At 35.0% G+C, this 25,018-nt stretch overlaps 5 protein-coding genes across 8 annotated transcripts in view; 3 read left to right on the top strand and 2 right to left on the bottom strand.

Annotated features, from left to right (window-relative positions):
* LOC142341754 (uncharacterized) overlaps positions 1 to 22,868 on the bottom strand; it is a 249,763-nt gene extending 226,895 nt beyond the window's left edge. The window contains exon 1 of the mRNA XM_075392941.1: positions 22,857 to 22,868. The gene's annotated coding sequence lies outside the window, so the exon portion shown is untranslated. The remainder of the gene's footprint in view (positions 1 to 22,856) is intronic.
* The window catches only part of LOC142341755 (protein XRP2-like), a 525,423-nt gene that overhangs the window by 167,067 nt on the left and 333,338 nt on the right, over positions 1 to 25,018 (bottom strand). The gene's annotated exons all lie outside the window — the stretch shown is intronic.
* Positions 1 to 25,018, top strand: part of LOC142341757 (serine/arginine-rich splicing factor 4-like) — a 340,718-nt gene that overhangs the window by 26,584 nt on the left and 289,116 nt on the right. The window lies entirely within an intron of this gene.
* On the top strand, positions 3,714 to 5,319 carry LOC142341048 (NAD-dependent protein deacylase-like). Its single transcript, XM_075391885.1, has one exon. It carries the CDS (start codon positions 3,867 to 3,869, stop codon positions 4,728 to 4,730), a length of 864 nt encoding a protein of 287 aa, XP_075248000.1. The 5' UTR covers positions 3,714 to 3,866; the 3' UTR covers positions 4,731 to 5,319.
* Positions 7,600 to 25,018, top strand: part of LOC142341758 (uncharacterized) — a 30,460-nt gene continuing 13,041 nt past the window's right edge. The window contains exons 1-2 of one of the 2 annotated variants that reach the window (XM_075392951.1): positions 7,600 to 7,891; positions 19,504 to 19,682. In XM_075392951.1, coding sequence (XP_075249066.1) covers positions 7,848 to 7,891; positions 19,504 to 19,682 — 223 coding nt within the window. In that variant the 5' untranslated portion in view covers positions 7,600 to 7,847. Of the gene's footprint in view, positions 7,892 to 14,874; positions 15,138 to 19,503; positions 19,683 to 25,018 lie in introns of those variants that run through there. The other variant, XM_075392952.1, reaches the window with a different exon arrangement.

Raw genomic sequence — 25,018 nt, 5'->3', positions numbered from 1 at the left:
AAACTGTAAGTTGGGGGGAAGGTAGGTGGGGGGGGGGGGGGTAATTAGATGAAGGGAGGGGGTAGTTTGCGGGGTAGGGGGGAGGGGGTGAGTTGGGGCCGGGGGGGGTGTAGCTAGGTGGAGGGAGGGGTAGGGGTAGGTGGGGGTAAGTTGGGGGGGGGGGGGGGGGGGGGTAGGCACCTACCTCCCCAACCTATCTAACCACCCACCCCACCTAGCTCCCCCCACACCTAAAAAATTGTCGGCATTTTAAAAAAAATTACGGTGGTTTGTTGGGCTACTTTTGTTTTTTTTCTTGTCTGTTTTGATATTCTGATTTCGGTAGGGTTCGGCTATAGATTACAATGCACGATGATTCGAGTCGTTTCCGGTATTCTACTGGCTGTTTTTAATTCGTCGTCTCCATCGATGATTCTTACGACCTGACTTCTTGTAATTGACTTTTTCAATGACTTTAGTGACTTCTACTGCTTTGCAGTTAAAATTTGTGTGCGTGACGTCATTTCTGCTTTTAGGTCAATTGCGTGACTTACCTCACTAAAAAAATGACTTCTGAATCCATTTATGGAACTTTAAATTTTATGAACATTTACTAGTTGAAGATCAATAGTGTTCATTTAAGTATTGCCAAAATTAAATGCCCTAATTCTTGAGTATTAGATTCTTGAGTTTTGATTTCAAATATTAATTTTGAAAAAGCTCCTATGGTTTTTTCCTAATAGAATGTATGTGTCTCTTAAAAATGAGTCCGAATCTAACCCAAAAAGTCTAGTGTTCTATTGAACGACTGGTTGTCAATCTGTCTAAATTATTTCCTCAGTTGTTTCAATTCCATGGAAGGCCACAAGCGTCTATCGTGGCTACGTTTTTACATCCGTTTTTTTTTTTTCATTTTGATTTTTATCTTTCAAAAATCAAGAAGTGTACTGTTTATTTCTATGTTCTGTTCGTTTAATGTGTCCATATTCTCCACACTCTAGCATGTATCATTCTAGCATTCTACTTAAACCTATAGTTTTATTTGCTCTGCTTTTATGGTTGTTCAAATTTTTTTGTTTGCAATTACGCAGTTCACAGAAAATGCTTTGGTGAAACATTAATGGAGTGAAAGGCTGTTCTTTGTCCTGTTCTGTGTTCTTTGAAGGGCTGTTCTTATGGCCACATAAGATCTCTGTATGGTGTGAAGCGTTGTTCCCTCCTTTTCCGACCCCCTCCCACTTCACCCCTCCCCCAACTTCCCCTTTCCTCTGCAAATGCTTCCACCCTTAACTCAGCGCGTTCAATTCACCTGCGTATTCGATTGCTGCCGAAGATCACCAACAACTAAAACTGCCAGAGAAGTATATCTTTTTTTGACTGGAGTGATGTGATTCTAAAACCAATTTTTTGTGTGTTTTCTTGAGTTCTACTTTTTAGATCAGTTAAGTACTAAACTGAGTTTATTTAATCTAAGAATATTATCTCCTTTCAAAGTGTGTCTCTTGGGTCAAAGAATTGATTGTGGAGTTTTAGCTTTTTAAGACTACTATCATGAGTTACTTCATGACAATTTTTGGCCCTGCCATTTTTTAGCCTATCAGCATTTGACTATTCTATGATTTTTGGCAATTTTTCAACTTTACAAGATGTTTTAACTAATATGAAATTTTGTGGTATCAAGGTTTCAGTGAGTTTTTAGTCAAAGGTATCTCTTGTTTTAAATATGTGCCGCTTTTTGTATTGTTTCTGAATGATGCCGTAATTTTTATAGTTTAATTTTTTCCAATGATGCCAATGCTTAAATCTCTTTGACAGTTGTAAATTTTAACAAATTTTTTACTAAAATTCGGCGAGGTAATGAGTTACTGTTTTTGAGAAGAAAGGTTAGGGGTGTATCTGCTTATAAAGTGGATTGTGAATTTGATGTTCGAACAGTATTTTGGTTTACAGAGCAAATTTTTGTTCACTTGACTCAATTTGACCTTAGATTTTGCTGCTGCTCTCTTGATTTGCTGCAGGACTGTTTTCAGAAGGTGGCATATGTGTTCCTATTATCCAAAGTTGCAGTTTTTAAACCCTCAAGCAGACTTAGGTTTTAGGACCTAGACGCCAACTGTTTCCAGGAAATATTGTTTTTCTTTTCGACTTTGCGTTGTTGTTTTTGTTGTTCCGGCCAGTTTTCTCATAGATTACAGGTCTCATTCGCGCTCTAATTAGTTAAATTTGAATTTATTTGAAGGTGTTCTTTCAAATCTATATTTTAACGACTTTGCTTCTACCTGTTTCCAAAAAATGTTCCTTTTTTGGATATCGCTCGTTTTTGTATTTTTTATTGTTTATCGTGTAACATCGCAAATGATAGGTCTGATTTGCTCCATAATTAGCCATATTATAATCTATTCGATCGTTTTTATTCTCTAACTATTTCTAGCAAATTTGTCACCTACTTATTCTTTTAAAAATAATGAGTGATTTTTGATGTTTTGCGGTTTTCTAAATTGCTTTGTTGTTATGTCACTTAGTCTAATCAATGACAGGTCAAATTGACTCTCTATTTAATGATATCGGAGTCTCTTTCATTGTTTAAGTGATACGTAACTGTTTTATTGATTCCCTAGCTAAACTTGTTTTAAAATTTTAAGCTGATTCTTGAATTTTTCCTGTTTTGTCGTTTATCTTTTTGTTTGTCTGACGCATATTAAAGACTAGTCTCATTTGCTCTTTCATAATTCATACTTGTCTCTGATCAATATATTCAGCTGAATTTTTAGAAATTTTTCTAATCTATTTCTCTTTGAGGATGGTATTGGAGCTCAACTCTGAGTAACTTTTTTGTAAAAAGAAAATGGAAATTCAGTGATGTTTTCTTTGTTTTTGTTTGTTTGTCATCATCTTTCACTCTCATTGGAGAAAATTGTTCATTCGTGCGATATTTTTTTTGTCAAATGATTTAACTGACTCTCAAGAATGTCTTTCTCCACTTTCAAAAATGACTTTTACTCACTCTATGTGAAGATATGGTCAACTGAGTGTCACTCTAAATGAAGGTTCTTTGAGTGCAGCTGATATAAACAGCAGTAAGTTGTACCCTTTCTGGATGACAATATATCTTAGCAATCAATGGAACGTGATTTTTTTCTGGTGTTTAATACTCATATTTTTGAGACTGCAGATCTACAAGTCTATTGTCAACTATTTTCTGGCAAGCTGTTAGCTATATTTGCTTTTGCTGCACGAGGCAACTATACTAAGATTAGAAGGGTTGGTTTTCTTTGCGAACTGTTAATACCGAATCTTTTAAGGCAGAGAGTGGTAGCTAATTAGAATGGGAATAGAATCACTCATTTTGTACATGGAATCTTACAGCAGGAAATCTTGCTTGAAATTCGATGGATCCTGGAGTGAGGATAACTAGGTGTCAGTGAATCCATTTTGAGCTGTGTTGCTGGGATGAGTCCATAGAGTGAGCCATGTTCCAGTTACGGGGTCTAACCGGTAAGGCCCTGTGGGTTCCAGTTCTACCACTGTCTTGTGACTAGGAGGATTCATATTCACTGGAGAGAGTTATGTGTTGCGTGTGAGCCGTCTTGAGTACATTTATAGATATCTCATAATTTCCAATTTCTGTTTACCTGGCACTTGTTTTATCAGCTTACCTTCTGGTAATCCTTCTTTGAGGTACTTATCTATTTTAGCTACTCGTGAGCCAGTTATCCCAACCGCAGTTAAGTTAGACCCCTTATATGGGCTTTTTTTAAGACTTAAGGAGACTAAAGAGTTGGCTATTTTTTCTGCGCGCGGAGTAGACTTTACTCTAACCCAACAGTGTATGAACTCTGTTAAATTTTCAGCACAGTTTCAGATAAATTGATGTAATCTCAACTACAATGAGCACAGTTTCCAAAGAGCTCTTCATTAAAGCTGCGGAAGCAATCAAAGCTTCTAAAGCTATGTTAATCACTGCTGGAGCTGGCATGTCAGTGGATTCTGGCCTTCCTGATTTCAGAGGACCAGAGGGATTCTGGAAAGCCTATCCGCCTCTGAGAGAACGCGGATTAACGCTACCCGATACAAGCAACCCGCAGTGGTTTGAAGATGATCCCCATTTTGCATGGGGGTTTTTTGGACACCGTTACATGTTGTATTCATCAGCAGAACCTCACGCAGGGTTCCAGATTCTCAAAAAGTGGGGCGCAAGAAAAGAGAAGGGCTGCTTTGTCTTTACAAGCAATGTTGACGGACATTTCCAGAAAGCGGGCTTCCCAGAGAAATCTGTAATTGAATGCCATGGTAGCATAAACTTTTTACAACTCGTGGATTCATCCAAAAGTGAGGAAATTTGGCCGGTCCCCGATGACTTTAAAATTGTTGTTCGTGATTCTGATTTGCACGCGGAGGCTCCACTACCTTCAGGCCCACCCGATGCGGACTTCAGCTCCCTTGCAAGACCAAATATTTTAATGTTCGGCGATTTTGGATTTGTGGGTACGCGTACGGAGGCTCAAAGTTTTGCGTTTCAAAAATGGCTTTCCAAAATATCTCAAGATGATAAATTAGTAGTAATAGAAATCGGTGCTGGAAACTTCGTACCAACAGTTCGAGGAAGGAGTGAGTTAACTGCCAGGACCAAAAAGGGTTGTCTTATTAGAATTAACCCGAGAGAACCCGAACTTCCTGGTTATATCAACGGATTATCATTTCCAATGGGAGCGCTTGATTGTTTAACCCAAATAGATTCTTTGCTGTTATGAAATTTAGCTGACAGTATATGTATCTTAATTTTTTGAAACTAATGTGATCAAATTGTACGATCAAAATAGAATTACGACGTTCTTGTCACAAAGACTATCTTTAAAAATAGGCTGCTAACATTTGAATTTTGAAATGCCGAAACGTTTCCGCAATTTTGACAATTTCCAACTGTAATAAAAGTACAAAAATTTTCTGATAGTTGTAGTTTAATATTTTGTGTTGATGAAATCTGAGCTGAGAGTCGACAACAGAAATGTATTATCTAAAACAGCTAAGAGTTCGCCAATTTCCACATTTTGAACTTTGTGAACAGAAATCTCTTAAAACGTGACGTTTCTTAAGCCTTTATCAAGAGGGACGGTTTGGTATGTGCGGCTCTGTTCTACCATGCCTGAATAAAGTGATTATTCTCATGAATATGAACGTGAATATATGAATGGTAAATATAGAACGTCTTTTGCGTTTTGCTTCTGAAAGAAACGTTTCGTGCGTTGTATTTCCTAATGCGTTTTGCTTTGCATTTGTGAATTTGTTCTGTTCTGTGGTGCTTGAGTAGATAGATAGAATTTAGCTTTTATTCTCTTTTCAGTATCGACCTGCAACCACCGATTATTTTGATTGCTTTGCCTAATCTATTTTGCAGCTTGGACTTCAAGTTCAAGATTAATAGAAGTGAACTATCTTGAAATCTTCATTGGCTTGAGGGTTTTCATTTATCGGTCACAAACTAGAAAGGACGAATAGCAAACGAAGTTACTTAGATCGCAGTTGATCTGTTTCAGATTTATCTTGTTTGTTAACACTACAACTTTGCTCAGGGCGAGTCTTCACGGCAACTTGAAAAGTTCACCAATTAATTAGAGAAAAATGGTCAAAGAAAACCTGTCAGCTACTTCACGTGCCATGTTTGAGTAAGTTTCTTACCATTTCTACTTTCTGAATTTGATTTGTTGATAGTTTTTATAAGCCTTGAACTAGCTAATCCATTACACGAAAATTATTGTTGGCCAATTAATTCAAGTTTAACTCAAGTTCTTTGAGAATCTGTACTTGTATAGAACCGGTCTGAGCAGATTTGTTAATGAATAATGGTCAACAATTTTTACAGCAGATTGGGTAGCTCTCTAGATCTGTGTTGCTGACATTTTTATGCCATTTTGGGGAGTTTTAGCTTTGAATCTTTCATGTCTTTCATCTGTCATGGAGAGAAGGGCTTTGTTTTATGTGCGAAACGCACTTTTATCATTCAGGATATGCTGGAAAATTATGGTAATTTAATGCAGCTCTTGGTTTTGGATTATTAAAAAAAAATTTAATACATCAACTAGAAACTGGGCTGGAAAATACTGAAAAAAATTGGCCAATTTATTAACCGCCCTCGAACAAAATTGGAAGCAATAATTATAGCCGTGTGTCTTTTTTAATGAAATATTTTTTTCTGGACTATTTTTGAATTCAATTATTTTTTTTTTAGTTTTGTGTGATTTAAATTGCTTTCTGCTTCACAATTTTAAGCTGTTGAACTCATGTGGCGAAGGTTTAATATTAAAAGCCGAATAAAATTTTAGCATTATTCTCTTTTAACCATTCATGATATTATTGGATTACGTTCACTACAGGATACTTTAAACCTAATTCAAGTCAATAAAAATAATCTATGTAATGAAGGCTGTTGAAATTAAATTCCAGGCGTGGAATCAAAAATGTTATCAGATTTTTAGAACTTTTAAAGTAAAAATCTATTGAACTTCGGTTTTTATAAAGCACATCGGCTACTCTAATTAATCTCTTTATTTTTTTTATGTGCATTATACAATAAGCCGGCTTTTTATTTTGCAGCTATCTTTGCAAATACGTTAAATTGCAAATACGTTTGTTAAATGGATAAATCGGTGCTCATATTTAAAAGTTTCTTTTTTATACAGTAGAATGCTTTTACACAGCAGTTCAAGCACATATGTTTTTGCTTGCCACAAATTTTCTGTTATAATAGTTCACTTTTTCGACAGATAATGATCGGTCTTAAGATCAACTGTGATTTTACCATTTTGTCTCAGAATGTTTCAAACGGTTTTCAGCAAACGCCCATTATATCTTACTTTCCATTTTAAGAGTTTCCAGTTTTATTGATTGTTGCTATTAAAACGTTTATTTTAATTAAACAGACTTGGAATACTCTGTGGCAATATATCAAATTCGCTTTTACACAGTTCAAAGATTACATGTTTTTTAAAGAAATTTTTACAGATAGAATAATGACTGTGTACAAAGACAGAGCGCCAAGCAATTTCGCTGGTATGTCGAATTTAAGTAATTTTTCGGGAAAGTTTCTGATGACCGATTTCCTTTCCGAAATTTGCTGCTAACATTTGAATTTTGAAATGCCGAAACGTTTCCGCAATTTTGACAATTTCCAACTGTAATAAAAGTACAAAAATTTTCTGATAGTTGTAGTTTAATATTTTGTGTTGATGAAATCTGAGCTGAGAGTCGACAACAGAAATGTATTATCTAAAACAGCTAAGAGTTCGCCAATTTCCACATTTTGAACTTTGTGAACAGAAATCTCTTAAAACGTTACGTTTCTTAAGCCTTTATCAAGAGGGACGGTTTGGTATGTGCTGCTCTGTTCTACCATGCCTGAATAAAGTGATTATTCTCATGAATATGAACGTGAATATATGAATGGTAAATATAGAACGTCTTTTGCGTTTTGCTTCTGAAAGAAACGTTTCGTGCGTTGTATTTCCTAATGCGTTTTGCTTTGCATTTGTGAATTTGTTCTGTTCTGTGGTGCTTGAGTAGATAGATAGAATTTAGCTTTTATTCTCTTTTCAGTATCGACCTGCAACCACCGATTATTTTCATTGCTTCGCCTAATCTATTTTGCAGCTTGGACTTCAAGTTCAAGATTAATAGAAGTGAACTATCTTGAAATCTTCATTGGCTTGAGGGTTTTCATTTATCGGTCACAAACTAGAAAGGACGAATAGCAAACGAAGTTACTTAGATCGCAGTTGATCTGTTTCAGATTTATCTTGTTTGTTAACACTACAACTTTGCTCAGGGCGAGTCTTCACGGCAACTTGAAAAGTTCACCAATTAATTAGAGAAAAATGGTCAAAGAAAACCTGTCAGCTACTTCACGTGCCATGTTTGAGTAAGTTTCTTACCATTTCTACTTTCTGAATTTGATTTGTTGATAGTTTTTATAAGCCTTGAACTAGCTAATCCATTACACGAAAATTATTGTTGGCCAATTAATTCAAGTTTAACTCAAGTTCTTTGAGAATCTGTACTTGTATAGAACCGGTCTGAGCAGATTTGTTAATGAATAATGGTCAACAATTTTTACAGCAGATTGGGTAGCTCTCTAGATCTGTGTTGCTGACATTTTTATGCCATTTTGGGGAGTTTTAGCTTTGAATCTTTCATGTCTTTCATCTGTCATGGAGAGAAGGGCTTTGTTTTATGTGCGAAACGCACTTTTATCATTCAGGATATGCTGGAAAATTATGGTAATTTAATGCAGCTCTTGGTTTTGGATTATTGAAAAAAAATTTAATACATCAACTAGAAACTGGGCTGGAAAATACTGAAAAAAATTGGCCAATTTATTAACCGCCCTCGAACAAAATTGGAAGCAATAATTATAGCCGTGTGTCTTTTTTAATGAAATATTTTTTTCTGGACTATTTTTGAATTCAGTTATTTTTTTTTAGTTTTGTGTGATTTAAATTGCTTTCTGCTTCACAATTTTAAGCTGTTGAACTCAAGTGGCGAAGGTTTAATATTAAAAGCCGAATAAAATTTTAGCATTATTCTCTTTTAACCATTCATGATATTATTGGATTACGTTCACTACAGGATACTTTAAACCTAATTCAAGTCAATAAAAATAATCTATGTAATGAAGGCTGTTGAAATTAAATTCCAGGCGTGGAATCAAAAATGTTATCAGATTTTTAGAACTTTTAAAGTAAAAATCTATTGAACTTCGGTTTTTATAAAGCACATCGGCTACTCTAATTAATCTCTTTATTTTTTTTTATGTGCATTATACAATAAGCCGGCTTTTTATTTTGCAGCTATCTTTGCAAATACGTTAAATTGCAAATACGTTTGTTAAATGGATAAATCGGTGCTCATATTTAAAAGTTTCTTTTTTATACAGTAGAATGCTTTTACACAGCAGTTCAAGCACATATGTTTTTGCTTGCCACAAATTTTCTGTTATAATAGTTCACTTTTTCGACAGATAATGATCGGTCTTAAGATCAACTGTGATTTTACCATTTTGTCTCAGAATGTTTTAAACGGTTTTCAGCAAACGCCCATTATATCTTACTTTCCATTTTAAGAGTTTCCAGTTTTATTGATTGTTGCTATTAAAACGTTTATTTTAATTAAACAGACTTGGAATACTCTGTGGCAATATATCAAATTCGCTTTTACACAGTTCAAAGATTACATGTTTTTTAAAGAAATTTTTACAGATAGAATAATGACTGTGTACAAAGTCAGAGCGCCAAGCAATTTCGCTGGTATATCGAATTTAAGTAATTTTTCGGGAAAGTTTCTGATGACCGATTTCCTTAAAAATTTTTGAGAAAAATGTCAAAATACGATTGATTTTTTTTTTAGAATAACCTGATATTTTTGTTACATCATTTCTCTTGGAACAATTTATATAGCTAGAAGTAAGTGACAGCTACGATGATGCTAAAGAAATTTGAAATTTATTAGATACAAATTGTCAAATTATAAAAATTTCAATTCTTAAGACGTGTTTGATGAGTTTCACTTTTTTCCAGAGCAATTATGATAGATTTTTCACATTGTTATTTCTCCGAATGTTTTCACAGCAATTATAATTTTGTATAAAAGTGTTTTGCCAGAGATGGGTGCGGCTGATGCTGCAGGAGGATTAATTTTATTTTCCGTGAGCTGTTTCTTTTTTGCAATATGATCACCTACTTGACTTTAATATGCAGTTCAAAGATTAATTTCTATTGAGTGTAGAGATTTTTGTTTTGCTTTGTTGTGACATCACTGTCATGTATTTGGAATTTACCAAAAAATATGCTGCTTAGTTTTCATAGCAGTTCTGGTTTTTGGCCAACTGCAAACAGAGTTAATAATCAACAATTTATTGGGAGAAATTAAGTTCGTTTAATCTTGAGAAATCTGAATTTCTAAGTTTTCTAGGTTCCTGTTTGTGCTTTTCCCAAATTTCAACGAAATGAAGAAACATCGACTTCTCTTATATCTGTGCGTCAGTTTAGCCGTCTTGTTTTTTTGAACAACTTTGCTTTTACGTTAGCCGGAGATGATTTGCGGCTGCTGCTTCTAGAAAAAAGTTGAGATGCAAGTCGGCTGAAAAGAAAGCTGTCTATCTGAGTGAAATCCCAGATTTTGTTGATACTTTTTCTGCATGTTTTTTAATAGCCGCCCTCATCTATTCAGCCGGCTATTATAGCGCTCCTATTTTTTTTTTTACTTCGTCGAATAAAAAAATGTTTCGCTTTACCTCATTTTGCCGCCTTTTCAACATTTTGCGTGAAATCTTTTTGACTTCTTTAGGCTAGTTTCTCTCTTCTCTCATTCTGCTAAAAGTGATTTTGAACATCAGTTGCTCGGCAAAGCAATTCAAAATGAACAGAGTTAGTACAAAAATGGATGTCAGAAATAGAATCGGGATAAACCCATAAAGCCCAATTTTAGATGCCCGCTATTTGAACGTCGTTCCTATAAGTTTTATTTACCATCTCTAATGCTTATTGTTATTGATAGGAGCCCCTGTAGCCTCTCTCTAAGAAACAGAAGTATAATCAACTACGAAATGCCTTCAAAATAAATCGGACTTAAAAAAATGTTTTTGTACAAAAATCTTTCTTTTTCAATATCTTCTGTTATTTCAATCCCAATCATGCTTATTGGAATCAACGGCGGCTATTTTCCGGCAATCTGCCGGGTATGTTTTAATTTTAAGTTCCCAAATTCATTGCAAGATTCTAAATTGAATACTGTGTGGTATTCTGAATCCTGTTTTAGTTCTGATTTTGTTGAATTTGAAATTGTTAAAATGTTTTTTCTATTTGGCTTCATTGTATATCTCAAATGTGTTTTATACCAAATGAGTGAATATCAACCATGGCTTAGATGAAAAGAGTGGTTATTTGCTCTCAAACAATGTTAGTGCCAATTTATCTAGTGCTGTGGTCTTTGTGCAATTTTTTGCTGGACCGATTTTTCGTATCGGTTTTGACTTTTCGTCCTCAAAAATGGGATAAATAGGTAACTCCCAGAGTTTTTTGAGAGCCTTATGGCTCACTACTATCTTAGTGTACGATTCACCAAAGCAGTTTAAGAGACATATTGTGATATAAAGGTCGATTCTTAGGGTTTGACCCCTCTCCCTTTACCTCCCCATCCCCTCCCTCCCCTTAGTTGATAACGCTAATCAGTTGCGGTCAAGTGAGTGTGACAGTTTTTTGCTATATTTATTTTTATAATGAAGTATCACTCTCTAAACGACGCAAGTTCACTTCAGTTTACTTCAAGGACCTTCAAGGTCAATGAATGACAACTGCTTAATGATGGCTGATGAAAGTTAGGCTTTTTGGATGAAAGTTATTAAGGAGTTCGCATTTTAACCCAAAACATTTAGTGGTTCCAAGTTAAAAAAAACCTTGAATGCTTAGTTTTTTGGAGTTGCACAACTCCAACTCAGGTGAATACCTCTTGTCATCATATTAGTGTCAGTAACGTTTGTGTTTACATTTTGATCTTCTTGCAGTTAAGTCACCAAAATCTTTTGCAGCTTCCATGTCAAAGATTTAAATCGATTACTGAATAATTATGTAAAACTGTCGTTTTCGATTTTTTCAAATTTGAAATTGCGCTTTAACACAGTTTTTGGATAAGGAACCGTAGTGGCAAATGATTGAAAAAGTTCAGTTTTTTTTCAGGGATATCTATTTTTTTCTCAGGGGTAGATTGTCACGCTATTATTTGTGGGATTAGTCTGTTTCGTTCGGAATAGTCTGTTGACTCATTTTTAGTAGCTGCAAAGATGTAATAAGCTGAGCGAAGCTTTTTGGTGTAACTTTTTTCGAACAAGTGAATTTAGTATATAACCAATTAGGTTTAAAATAAGAAGAAATCATAAATCTGTCTCAAATGTTTTCATCTTTTAATTCCGTTGTGCTTTGGAATCATACTTTTTCTAAAAATTTTTCTTTATAAAATGAAAACTTTTAAAAGCTCCCATCTTAATGTTTATTGATTTTTTCATGCTGAAGAATAAAGTTTTGTTTTTCCTTAAAATATTTTTTCTTGCTGACCGAATATCTTGCGTCAACTTTTTCTATTTTTTTCACACTGAATTGAATTCATGTCAAAGCTTGTTTGCTATTTTTCTTATTAATTTGAACTGTTTAAAACTAGAGTTCTTTTGAACGCTTAACAAACAATCGTAGCTGTCTTGCTGAATTATATCATAAAATGTTACAAAAATATCTCTGTCTTAAAAAGCTCTGCTGGAAGTAGCTTTTTCTCTATGAGATCTCCGTACAATTTAAATCTTACCTTACCGTACTTTTTTTCTCAGAAAACACCATTATTGCCCAATTAATTTGTCGATTTAATTGTTGCAATTTTTTACCGATAAATTTCGGGGGAAAATGCTGCGAAAGACAAGTGCTATGGCACGAAGGACTAAATTAGAAGTATTTTCGTCTTCGAAGTATTTTGATGCCTGATCAGATCATTTGACCGAATTGCGGAAGCCATGCTTTTGAGAGTTTTGTTCAGCTGAATATCAAAAAAGGTTGTCATCAATTTGCGTGAATTCAAATACTCTGGGTTTGCTCTTTTCTGTCGTCGTCTGACGCTTTTTCGTTTTTACACTTTCCAAAAAACTGAATTCCGTCCATCTTTTCATGACAATATTTAGCTGCTTTTTGTGCGTGACGTTATTTGTTGCACTCATTAGCAGTTAGTTTTTATATATTATAATCGAATATTATATATTAAAGGAGTCCTAAATGGCCCTGGGTAAAAACTGTATAGATCCTTCGGCTGTAATGCAAATGTTAATGATAATGTTTAACTGAAACTAGCCGACCAGAGGTGGTATCTGGCATCTTTCCGTTCGTGTCCCCACCCAGTTATAGAATAAGTACCATTACGTAGTAAATCATTGTAATATTATAGCATGTGCGATGAAAATACATTGCGTCCACGAAGCTGGGGGGGGGGAGGAGCCCAAACTAAAAGATCCTGTATCTAAATTGCTGTGCTGCAGTGTTCCTTTGATAGTTTGAATTTGAATGTTAATAAAAATGGAGGCAAAAATCAGAATGGTTTTTTATGCAGGCAGGACTAGTTTAAATTCTTAGTATTGTTGACATGCGTTCACACATTAACCCTGAAATGAGAAGGTTGCATGACATGTTTTAAAACGTGTGAATACCTCTTGTCATCATATTAGTGTCAGTAACGTTTGTGTTTACATTTTGATCTTCTTGCAGTTAAGTCACCAAAATCTTTTGCAGCTTCCATGTCAAAGATTTAAATCGATTACTGAATAATTATGTAAAACTGTCGTTTTCGATTTTTTCAAATTTGAAATTGCGCTTTAACACAGTTTTTGGATAAGGAACCGTAGTGGCAAATGATTGAAAAAGTTCAGTTTTTTTTCAGGGATATCTATTTTTTTTCTCAGGGGTAGATTGTCACGCTATTATTTGTGGGATTAGTTTGTTTCGTTCGGAATAGTCTGTTGACTCATTTTTAGTAGCTGCAAAGATGTAATAAGCTGAGCGAAGCTTTTTGGTGTAACTTTTTTCGAACAGGTGAATTTAGTATATAACCAATTAGGTTTAAAATAAGAAGAAATCATAAATCTGTCTCAAATGTTTTCATCTTTTAATTCCGTTGTGCTTTGGAATCATACTTTTTCTAACATTTTTTCTTTATAAAATGAAAACTTTTAAAAGCTCCCATCTTAATGTTTATTGATTTTTTCATGCTGAAGAATAAAGTTTTGTTTTTCCTTAAAATATTTTTTCTTGCTGACCGAATATCTTGCGTCAACTTTTTCTATTTTTTTCACACTGAATTGAATTCATGTCAAAGCTTGTTTGCTATTTTTCTTATTAATTTGAACTGTTTAAAACTAGAGTTCTTTTGAACGCTTAACAAACAATCGTAGCTGTCTTGCTGAATTATATCATAAAATGTTACAAAAATATCTCTGTCTTAAAAAGCTCTGCTGGAAGTAGCTTTTTCTCTATGAGATCTCCGTACAATTTAAATCTTACCTTACCGTACTTTTTTTCTCAGAAAACACCATTATTGCCCAATTAATTTGTCGATTTAATTGTTGCAATTTTTTACCGATAAATTTCGGGGGAAAATGCTGCGAAAGACAAGTGCTATGGCACGAAGGACTAAATTAGAAGTATTTTCGTCTTCGAAGTATTTTGATGCCTGATCAGATCATTTGACCGAATTGCGGAAGCCATGCTTTTGAGAGTTTTGTTCAGCTGAATATCAAAAAAGGTTGTCATCAATTTGCGTGAATTCAAATACTCTGGGTTTGCTCTTTTCTGTCGTCGTCTGACGCTTTTTCGTTTTTACACTTTCCAAAAAACTGAATTCCGTCCATCTTTTCATGACAATATTTAGCTGCTTTTTGTGCGTGACGTTATTTGTTGCACTCATTAGCAGTTAGTTTTTATATATTATAATCGAATATTATATATTAAAGGAGTCCTAAATGGCCCTGGGTAAAAACTGTATAGATCCTTCGGCTGTAATGCAAATGTTAATGATAATGTTTAACTGAAACTAGCCGACCAGAGGTGGTATCTGGCATCTTTCCGTTCGTGTCCCCACCCAGTTATAGAATAAGTACCATTACGTAGTAAATCATTGTAATATTATAGCATGTGCGATGAAAATACATTGCGTCCACGAAGCTGGGGGGGGGGGGAGGAGCCCAAACTAAAAGATCCTGTATCTAAATTGCTGTGCTGCAGTGTTCCTTTGATAGTTTGAATTTGAATGTTAATAAAAATGGAGGCAAAAATCAGAATGGTTTTTTATGCAGGCAGGACTAGTTTAAATTCTTAGTATTGTTGACATGCGTTCACACATTAACCCTGAAATGAGAAGGTTGCATGACATGTTTTAACACGTGCTCATGTAACCCAACATGTTCGACCAAATCAACCAAAACAACTGAGTGATTGGACGAAGTTTATAAGTATGGAATTGGTGTGTTGTTCTTCCTCAGTTAATGTTTACGTTAGCCGACCTAGTTGTAATAACGTCTATTATCTTTATTATTTCTATTAAGACATGAAGTCAGTGCCAGATGCTACAAGGACTAACTTCCGGTATGATACTCTTCTGCTGTACTACTCTACTATATGTCGTTCATCAATCACCTTTTTTGCTTCTTGAAGCTATAGAATACTTCTGACAAACCGAGTAAAAATACCGGGGTCACCTTCCACGAGAGTGAATCTTACGACCGACCCCATTTTGGTGATTTCGGTGGTTCCAAGTAAATATGGGGGGGTCTGGTCGCAAAGCTGGATATAATGGGAAAGACCCCATTTTTGAACGCTTTTATACAATTTACGCTCCAGTTGGGGGGTTTTGTTTTTTAAAGACCTCGTATTAGACCATTCTGGTAAAGGCGAGTTGCAACAACTGAAAAACTTGATTTATTACAGCCTTTCGAGGTTGTTGTTTTTTAATTGGAAGTATTTTGGGAAGTAATTTGTCTTACTGGCATCGTTAAGAATAATAACACTCTACTGGTATCACTTGACGAGGACCATCGGACCTTTTGATGATGACCTATCAAGTAAGTGGCGGTTCTGTGCGGCCTGATTTGTACTGCAATGCTAACTTACTTGAAAACAATTTATTATTATTATAACATTAAATTTATTTGCCAAGTCATTTTTGATTCTTAATTCGGGTCTTTCCCATTATAGCCCCCCCCCCCCCCCCCCAGCTTAGTGGTCAGATAACCTATAGCCCCCCCAATCATGGTAATTATACCATAATGGGGGGTTATAATTTCATGAGGGGGGGCTGTAATGGGAAAGACCCCTTAATTCTTAACTATAGCAACCTTTTTCCTCCCTCCAAAAAATGATTTGAGACTTATCCAATCTCGCCTTTGGCAATTTAGCTTCTCTTACACAGTATATACCCCCCCATACACACACACAAACACCTTCCGTCTACAATTACCGTAAACATACCATAATTTGGCCTACATTTTAATTGAGGTAGTGGCTATAGTAGGAAGGACGCACACTGGTAGCAAGTTTCGGTGCCTTTTATTTTTCGTCCCTCTTACTTGGTCCCACAATTTCATTTTTTCAAAAACACGGGTATGCGATTCTTTCGCCTTATCACCCCCTCTCCACGAAATTTTAATCCTCCATCAAATTATATTTTTTGTAAGGGGTGGAATAGGCTATGCGCTATGATGGGAAAGACCCCTTTATGCTAGCCGTTTTTTTGTTCAAGGATTTTGACTTTTCGAGGGCACCTCAGTCAAACGTGTATGGTATCATTTTAAAAGTCCAGGGCATCGAATTCAACAAGAAATCATAAATGTATAGATCTAATTTTAAAAAAATTTTGATCTTTTTGACCAATCTTCTTCATTTAACACTGTATTGGCACTTCCAAATGAAGTTGGAATTATAGTCTCTTTCCCATGAGAGCCCAACTCTCCAAATATGGATATGTATATTATATTGATGGATATGTATATTATATGGATATGTATATTGTATACACATTATGTGTATGCACAATAAGATAAGGCACGCCTATAGGTCCTATGTTTCTACTTTTTTTAGATGAAGCAGGCGTTTTCAGAAATTCGGCCAATTTTCGAACCTTTTCAAATTTGGAACCTTTTCTTATATAGTAGTAGCAACCATGAACCCCTAGCTGTAACGAGCAGGAGTTAACTCGGGCGTGATATTTCTATAAAGAAATAGGAGATTTTCGCAGCCCGATGGGACAATTTTTGGTATAAATGAGAGTTTATCTAGCTAGCCTTTCAAATGCAATGGTCTGATTCTTCTTTTGATCATTATTTTCAGTATATAAACAAATAGCTTAAAATAATTTAAACAAAATAATGAAAAAAATTTGTGCCCCCACTACGTTATGCAGCGCGAGTTACAGAGCCTGTACCATTACATTGTAAACCATTATTTAAAAAAAATGACACGAGCGCTTTGGATTTGCAAATAATATGCACCCACTAATTGGGGGGGGGGGAAGTGGGATAAAATCCATTTTGTCTTTTATAAATCAGACATACATAAATTTAATATCATTTTCTGTTTAGTAGCCACCCTCACCTTCTCAGCAGGCTATTATTGCGCTCCTATTTTTACGTCTCGAAGAGGCGTTACGGTTTTCTATTTTTTGTTAAGTGAGCGAGCAAAGAAACCGGAAGTTCAGGAAGGGAATGAAAGTTGTTTTGGTTTACAAAATCGAAGAGTGGAGAAATGTGAGAGTGGTTTTTTATAACTTCTTCGGAAACTTAGGGAGAAATTAGGGAAACTAGGGAGAAAAGTTAGTGTCAAAAAAAATCGCTAAGCGAACAATTTTTTTTGTTCACGTGTGGCTTTTTCATGTTTTTTTTTGGATTTATTTTTATGTCTCAAAAGTTATTGCAGACAACTAGAAATGTTCAGGAGGTTTTGATAGCGCGTTGAAGCGTTTTGATAATTAAAGCAAGTTTTTCGCTTATTTGATGGTTGTTTGGTCGGATTTTTGGGCTAATTTAGCGATTGTTTTGACCATTTTATTGTTTATTACATTTGCTGTTAACTCACCTAAATTCGTCTAGTACTTCTGCGTATTTTTTAAAAATAAAATAGGCAGACTCATAATAGAAATGTGTTACATTTTGTTCTTCTTTTCATGAAACAACGTTTTCTGTTTGTATGTCTAATTTTACTATGCGAAAAATAATAGCGTTTTAATTTTTGAAGCTAATATACTTTGGCCATTTTGATGTAACTGAAGATTTTTTTAAATTTTCTCTGCTTCTATTGCGTTGTGCGAGTAGGTACTGGTTATTTGAGAGGCTAGTTGTTTCGGCGAAGACGAATTCGAGCCGCTTACGGAATGCTTCGACTGTGTTTTTTTGCGTCGAATAAAAGTTTGCTTCGCTTTACCTCATTTTGCCGCTTTTTCGACTGCGTGAAATGTTTTCGAATTGTCTAGGCTAGTTCCATTCTTCGCTCATTCTGTTCAAAATGTTTTTAAACAGCAGTTGCTCAGCAAAGAAATCTAAATTCAATAGAATCACAAAACACGATATCAAAATTAGAAACCGCATAAACCAATAAAGCCCAATTTTAGATGACCGCTATCATCCTATCATTAAGTAACAGGAGTATGTCTAACAACAAAATGAAATCAAAATAGTTCGCACCTTTAAAATGTGTTCTTACAGCAATCAGTTTTTTTCTGTTCTTGCAAGCCCAACTGGAGTTATGGGAATCAATGCGGCTATTTTGGGGCACGTTGTTGTTAATTTGGATGTTTTTAATTTGGATGCATACTTAACTCAAAACAACAATTTTTATTTCTTTAAAAAGCTTTTAAAAGCTAGTATCCTACTGTATTTCCTGCAAATGTGCGAACATTCTGTACCGTGTACGGAATCATGCGGGCCTTTTCGTTATGATTATAATATTTGGGAAAATCTATTAGTTCCTAGCCTACTGAAGCGGGGGAGGGGATGTAATGTTAGTACAGTTCAGTACCGGCATGTGAGAACTTCTTGTTATAATATGGGTGAGTAGGTCTTTATTGGAAAGTACATTGTCTATTTTAGACAAGAAAGGCGATTGATGTTCATTTTCTTCTCGTGTCTCTCTATATTGAATGACAATTCAAAAGGAATTCGTGTACAGCATAGGGGTGCATCTACCCAAATGGGCAAGGAAGATTGTGCGCTAGAATTTTTGTTAAATATATGGAAAGCAATAGAGCTACTTGGCTATTTATTTTGTGGGTTTTTAAAGCAATTAACACTAGCCGCTATTGGAAATGTCGTATGCGTACTAGAGTATGCTATACAAACGCATACAAAGTGAACGGATTGCCTTTTTGGTGCGCTGCTTTTTTCGCCTTTCGCGCTGCAGTGAAAAAAGGTAGAGATTGAATGCGGCGTGAACAAGGGGGAGAATTCCCTGTGCTTGGTTGGTCTAGTTCATTCACATCAGCAGAACGCGACCGTGTTGTGTGGTGCTGAGCCTTTTTCCGTACGCTCAGCATGCTCCGAGAATTAGTCATACAATGAATTTCGATTTAATGATTGGTTTTGGAATGGAGAAACCCCACCAGTAACCATGATATACCATGCAAGAAGTGGCGGGATCTATAATGTAAAAGATCCCGATAATTGACGGAGCCACTATTTGAAATAAAGACCGATTGGAAAGATTTAAAAAATACATCTACGTGTTAATTTCGCAGCAATAAACGACAAACGACGGGCTCCAATTTTTACCCTAAAAATGCTGTACTGCTGTCAAATAGTTACTGTACGAATCAATAGAAAATAAACACGGCTTAACAATTAACATAGTTTATCGCAATTATGAGTGCTAGTGGTACCTCAGAGGTTACAATAACCAAACTCCCAATACAAAAACTTCGATCGTTTAGTGTTGAGAGGTGGTTTAAAAATTTGTCTGCTTTTAGGTGGTATTATCCGTTTGGCGCGCTAGTGGCCTTCGTGGGCTTCTTTACCTTCCTGGGCATTGTGTGGGTGGGGTACATGGTGTACATGAGCCAGTGTAAGAGTAGGGCCTCCCAGAGTAGACAGCCGTCCATCTACAAGGCCAACGAGGGAGGAGACGGAGTAGGCACTAGCAACAACGGTCAGTACATCTCATTACCCTTAACCCCTCCGCCCAATGTATCAGCCAGACCTAATATAATGTGCTACACTTTAACTTACTTCAATTAGATGTGGTCTACTATTTTACCTGTGATATCTAAACAATGTTTTTGTTCTTCGAATCATACTCTGGGTTTATGTTTACTTAAAATGCTCTTTACATTTAGAGAGCTGCTCTGAAACAAGTTTAATATCGCTTTTTTGAGCTTGCTAATATTTTTAAATGAGAATTAATATGATGACCAGATACTATTGGACTTGGAATTAGAAATGACATTATTTGCTGATTTAGGTGCAGTAGTTTTGCACATATAGTAGTAGCTGTATTTTCTGCTCAATTTGAGGTCAAAATATTGACCAAACGCTCCCGAGTTGTGCCCGTAGCTCTTGTTTTGATCAATTCTATGTTGTGTATTAGCTGAGAAAGCACCAGAAACGAAAGGTAGATGTTGCATTGCACTCGAATGGTTTTCGCATGACTTTACATTACATAACATCACTACCTAACCTGTTAATTTCATTTTTTGCAAGTCTTTCAAAGAATTTATTGCCACACTTGCATTGGGGACTCATTTTTTTCTGATTCTGGATTTAAATTTTATTCAAACGTTTACACTTGAGAACGGACATGTTGAATTTCAACGGGTATTGTTGGCATTTGAATGTTGAATTAATTATGAGTGAGTTGATTAATTATTTATCTAAGCATTTAACCTTACGGTTATGTTTTTAATTAACGTTTCATCAGTAAATAATTTGAGTTTGGGAACATCTAAAGAGAACTATAAATGTTAGTATAAAGGTAATCGGAAAATGTACAATTATTTTTTGTGGGTTTAGATTTTATTCAAAATTGTTTTTAAAAAATGCTGTAAAGTCGTAGATGTGTTTTCTACCGCTTTCTAAGACGCGAGGTTAAATAATATCGAAGCTTTTTAAAATAGTTGTCTTTCCTTTTTTTATGACAAGAAGAGCTCGCGAAAAATCATGAACTTGAGGCTAAGTCTTCTACTTTTTAAATCCTTTTCAACAAACTAAATCCGTTCAAAAACGTGTTTCGTTGCTATCAAATAAAATTTTAAGCCGATGTTTGGGTCATAATGTCCTCTTTATGTATGTTTTGCTTTATCATTTTCGTCTGAGTGATTTGTCTTCTTTCTTCCACAAGAAATGGATTCTCGTAAGCTGGGCCTTTTGTTGCAATAAAATTGTGGAGTTTTTTTTACAGTGGGTATTCATTTTTAAAGGCTTTGTGTCCTAAGTGTATGTTCCAGCCTTCCTTAAGTTTATGAAATCCTCTGAAAGCAACAAAGATTGAGATCAATATGTTGAGCCGAAACTTTTTTAATCTTTTCTGGTCTCGCCTAATTTTGTTGGGATAATATCTTGGTATAAAATCTTTAAAGTTAGTTTTGATGGGATTTTCAAAAATGCCCGCCCGCATCAGAATTGTGAAATTTTTGTTTGACTGTTCTTTGTAACTTGAGCATTTTGATCTTCAATAGTGAAAGGAAATGCGATGAGCAGGCAAAGCCAGTGGGCATAAAGTCTGTCAGTGCGTGTAGCTCTTTGAGCCAAAACCAATTTCTCATCTGTCGGTTGTCTGATAGTAGTCGTTTTAATAGCCGTAAACCGATAGCTGGGGCTATTATTGGCCTTCTCTTGTTTTTTACGACAGTAAGAGGAATAATGGCTATCTATTTTTAATCGTTGAGTTCTATTTAAAAGGATATGTTTTAGAAGAAGTCAAAAGCTGCAGGTAAAAAGAAGTGTTATGTTAATCTCCTGATCAAAAGTAAAAAGAAATGGAGAGAGTGGTTTTTGTTCATGCATTATTCTGAGAGATAGCGAGAAAAGTAGGCTTGCTACATTTTGCGCTAAGCGAGTGTTTTTTATCACGTGCGGCAAAATGTTTGTTTAGTTTTAACTCTAATTGTTTTCTGCCAAATGCGTTGGTCTCAATTATTTAAGCTAGAAATAGTACGTTTGGGATCATTTTTGAACTTTTGAAGCAAATATTAATCTTTTAAACGCAATTTTGAGCTATTTTTCCGATTTTGCCCTATTGGACGTTTTTTAACCATTTTTTGTATTTTTCATTTTATGGCATATGTGGAATTTTTTATTTGTACTTAGTTGTTTAAGTGATTTAGGTTGTCTTTTGATTCGATTGATTTTTATTTTGAGTTCTGTTTGCTAGAGAATGGATAATTGTGTTAGGCGTATTTTTTTTCACTGTATTTAAGCTTTGTGCAATACCTTTTCTTGCTCACTATTTAATCTAGAGCTATTATTTAAGTAATAAGATGAAGCATTATTAAAAGTTGGCAGTTCAAGGTTATACTCAGCCACTTTTACTGAAATACGTAATGTAAATATGTAATTTCTATCGGGTTTTTTCGTTGTTTAGTTTTTTGATTGTTTACCGTTTTTTTGGACTAGCGTTGGGATGTTCATCGATCGAGCAGCAGAATGCTTTAAGGCTTCCTCGGAATAGTTGTCAGGAGGTAGCTTCTTAACTTTGAAGCATTTTCGTAACCTTTTCTTTTTCTTTCCCTTTCCTTGGTGTTTTTTGTAAATACCGCCGTGTCAGTCATTTTTTTTCAGAAGGTAATGTTTTTTGATTGATTGCTATCTGTATTTCAAATTATTTTGCCAATAGTTGTTTTAGAGTCGCAGCGTCCCTCGCGTTTTTACCTTGCCTCGTTTCTTTTTCGGAATGATTGAGTAAATTTTCGAATAGGCTCATTTCTTTTAGTGAGGGAATGGCTGGGTCCTTAGTTAATGTCTGCTTCGAGTAGGTTGCAGAGGCTTCCAGCTTTGTTTTTTTTACTTCTTGGTCAAGATTTTTGTTAAAATCACATGACGTCATAATCACTTCAAATCTGCCTTTTCTTCATTTTTTTCTCAAATTCAACTTAAATGCGTGCCTGACTTAATGTTTCACGCTGAGTAGAGAAAGCTTTTTTGTTCTTTCCTGTGATTTCGTTTTTGGTAACACGTGACTTACCTCACTCAAAAATGGCTTCCTCACTTGGAAATTTGTTTGTACTTTAATTCAAAGAGATAAGGTCAAGTGATTGTCGCTCTAATCGAAAGTTATCTGAGAGCAGCAATTAGAAGCAGAAATAAGTTGAACAGATTCTTTATCAGGATTTAATAAGTTCCTTTTTGGTCGTTTTTTACTATCTTTTTAAGACTGCAGATCTACAAAGTTATTGCTGGTTTTTTGCCAATGTGCCATATATATTTTTAATAGCCACCCTCATCTTCTCAGCTGGCTGTTAAGGCACTCCTAATTTTTCACAATTTAAAGAATTTGTAGTGTATCTGGCGCTGTTTTGTTAATGACTCGAAGAGGAGTTTGGAGAAGCGTCTTTTGTATCGGTAATTTGGTTGTATTTGGTGTATTTGAAGCAGGAAGTGAAAATTTTGTGAATAGAATTTGCTGAAGAGTCAAATTGCTGGAGAGCAGAGAGAAGAATGGTTTTCTGTTCATGTCGATTTTTTGAGTGAGCGCGAGGAAAGTAGGTGTGCAAAAAATTCGAAGTGATCAGAATTTTTTGATCACGTGTTAATTGCAGGAAGCAGTTTTTTGTTTTAATTCCAACATTTTTTTAATTGATAATAAATTGAAGTTTTGTTAATAAGAAATTAAATTATAGCAAATTTCTGCCGATTTCTGTATGCCTTTGAAATTTTTTTTGTCATTCTGATTCTATTTTTTCGGCTTTAGTTTTCTCGACCAACTTGTATTTAGTTTTTATTTTGTAGGTGATGCTTCTATGAAGGGACACTTGAAAGCTAGAAATGTCACTTTTCACTGAAATAAATTATAACACAGCTATTTTCATGTTTGTATCTTTCGATTGTTGTTTTCTATTTCTCTGCTGAGTATGGTTGGCTGACTGATTTTGCAGAAGATGCAACAAAACTTTCTGTCCGAATAATGGCTACGAAATTGCTTTTTAGCTTTTTATAAAGAATTTTTTTGAATGTTTTTTAAATTTGTTCTGGTCATGTATCCGTTTCATCAGTTTTTCTCTTTATGACTTGATTTTTTTTATTTGTCTATTGGTTTTAATTTTTTGCAAACTACCTGTATTACATGGTCTTTTACCATTAGTTGTTTGGGAGTCGCAACTTAAAATAATTTAAGATCGTATATCATATTTATCAGTTACTTTTCTCTTTTTATATTTATTTACTGTTATTGTTTTAAAATGCTTTGTATAATGATGTAGGTTGTGCATTAGGTCTGTGAGTATCGCCCATTTCCTACTTCGAGTCGTTTCCGGATTTTTGCCGGCTCTGCTTTTAGAATATATTACAGATATTTGAAGTCAAATTGGAGCAGTGATTTGGTCACGCCGAAACAGGAAGTGATTCGAAAATGCGAACGGTTTTGCGGCGTGAAATTGTTTAACTTGAATTTTAAATCAGATTGGGAAAATGGTGTTTGAACAACATATCGCTTTTGTGGGTTGTGATTATTTTCGTCAAATGCAGCAATTTCCCATTTTTTTTGCTGTTTTTCAATTCTATCGGTCGGGTTTTTGTAAATGGTTTTCCAATTCAAGTCATCGTCATTTCTAGGTCGTGTTTTAATTGAAAAATGAAATTTTTTTAAATTTTAGGTTAGGACTTCCTGCTAATGATTTTTAGTTTGCTAGATGAAAATCTGTTTCGCGTTACCTAATTGTGCCTCTTTTTTGACGTGCGTGAAATCTTTGATTTCTCGAGGCTAGTTTTAGTCGTCTCTTATCTTGATGAAAAATGTCTTTAAACAGCAGTTGCTCAGCAAAGCAATCTAAAATGATCAAAAAGAAACAAAATCAAAATTAGAAACGTGATACACAAGGCTGCTTTAGTTTCCACGTTTTTGAACTTATTTGAATTATTCTTAGTTACCAGGTCTGTTTATTGGTGCGGATGCCAATACCTGTATCCTCTCATTAAGACAAAGAGTTTGTCTAACTACGATGGGAAGTCGTGGTAATTAATGACAGCTTTTTTCCGGCAATCTGCCTGATAGGTTCATTCGTACCAGTTTCTCTTTCTTGCTGAGTAGCAAAGAACTAAGATTCTGAGGGATCTCTCGATCGAATATCGAGATGGTTATTGTTTGCAAGTTTGAGTGAAAACCCGAGTTTTAGTCTTAGTTTTGAATCTCCCTCATTCTTTGTGATATCTTAAAAGATTTTACTGTTTAATAGCCGCTGTCTGCCTCTCAACGGCTATCATTTAGACGCTCTCCTTTTTTAAAAATAGTTCGCTTTATCTTTTGATCACGTTTTTCGTTTTACATAAGTCACG

Source organism: Convolutriloba macropyga, chromosome 6, assembly GCF_964194025.1.
Source record: "Convolutriloba macropyga chromosome 6, txConMacr16.3, whole genome shotgun sequence".
In the NCBI taxonomy this organism is placed as follows: domain Eukaryota; kingdom Metazoa; phylum Xenacoelomorpha; order Acoela; family Convolutidae; genus Convolutriloba; species Convolutriloba macropyga.
The sequence above is the reverse complement of the archived record's forward strand: the minus strand, read 5'-3'. Positions and strand labels throughout refer to the sequence as shown.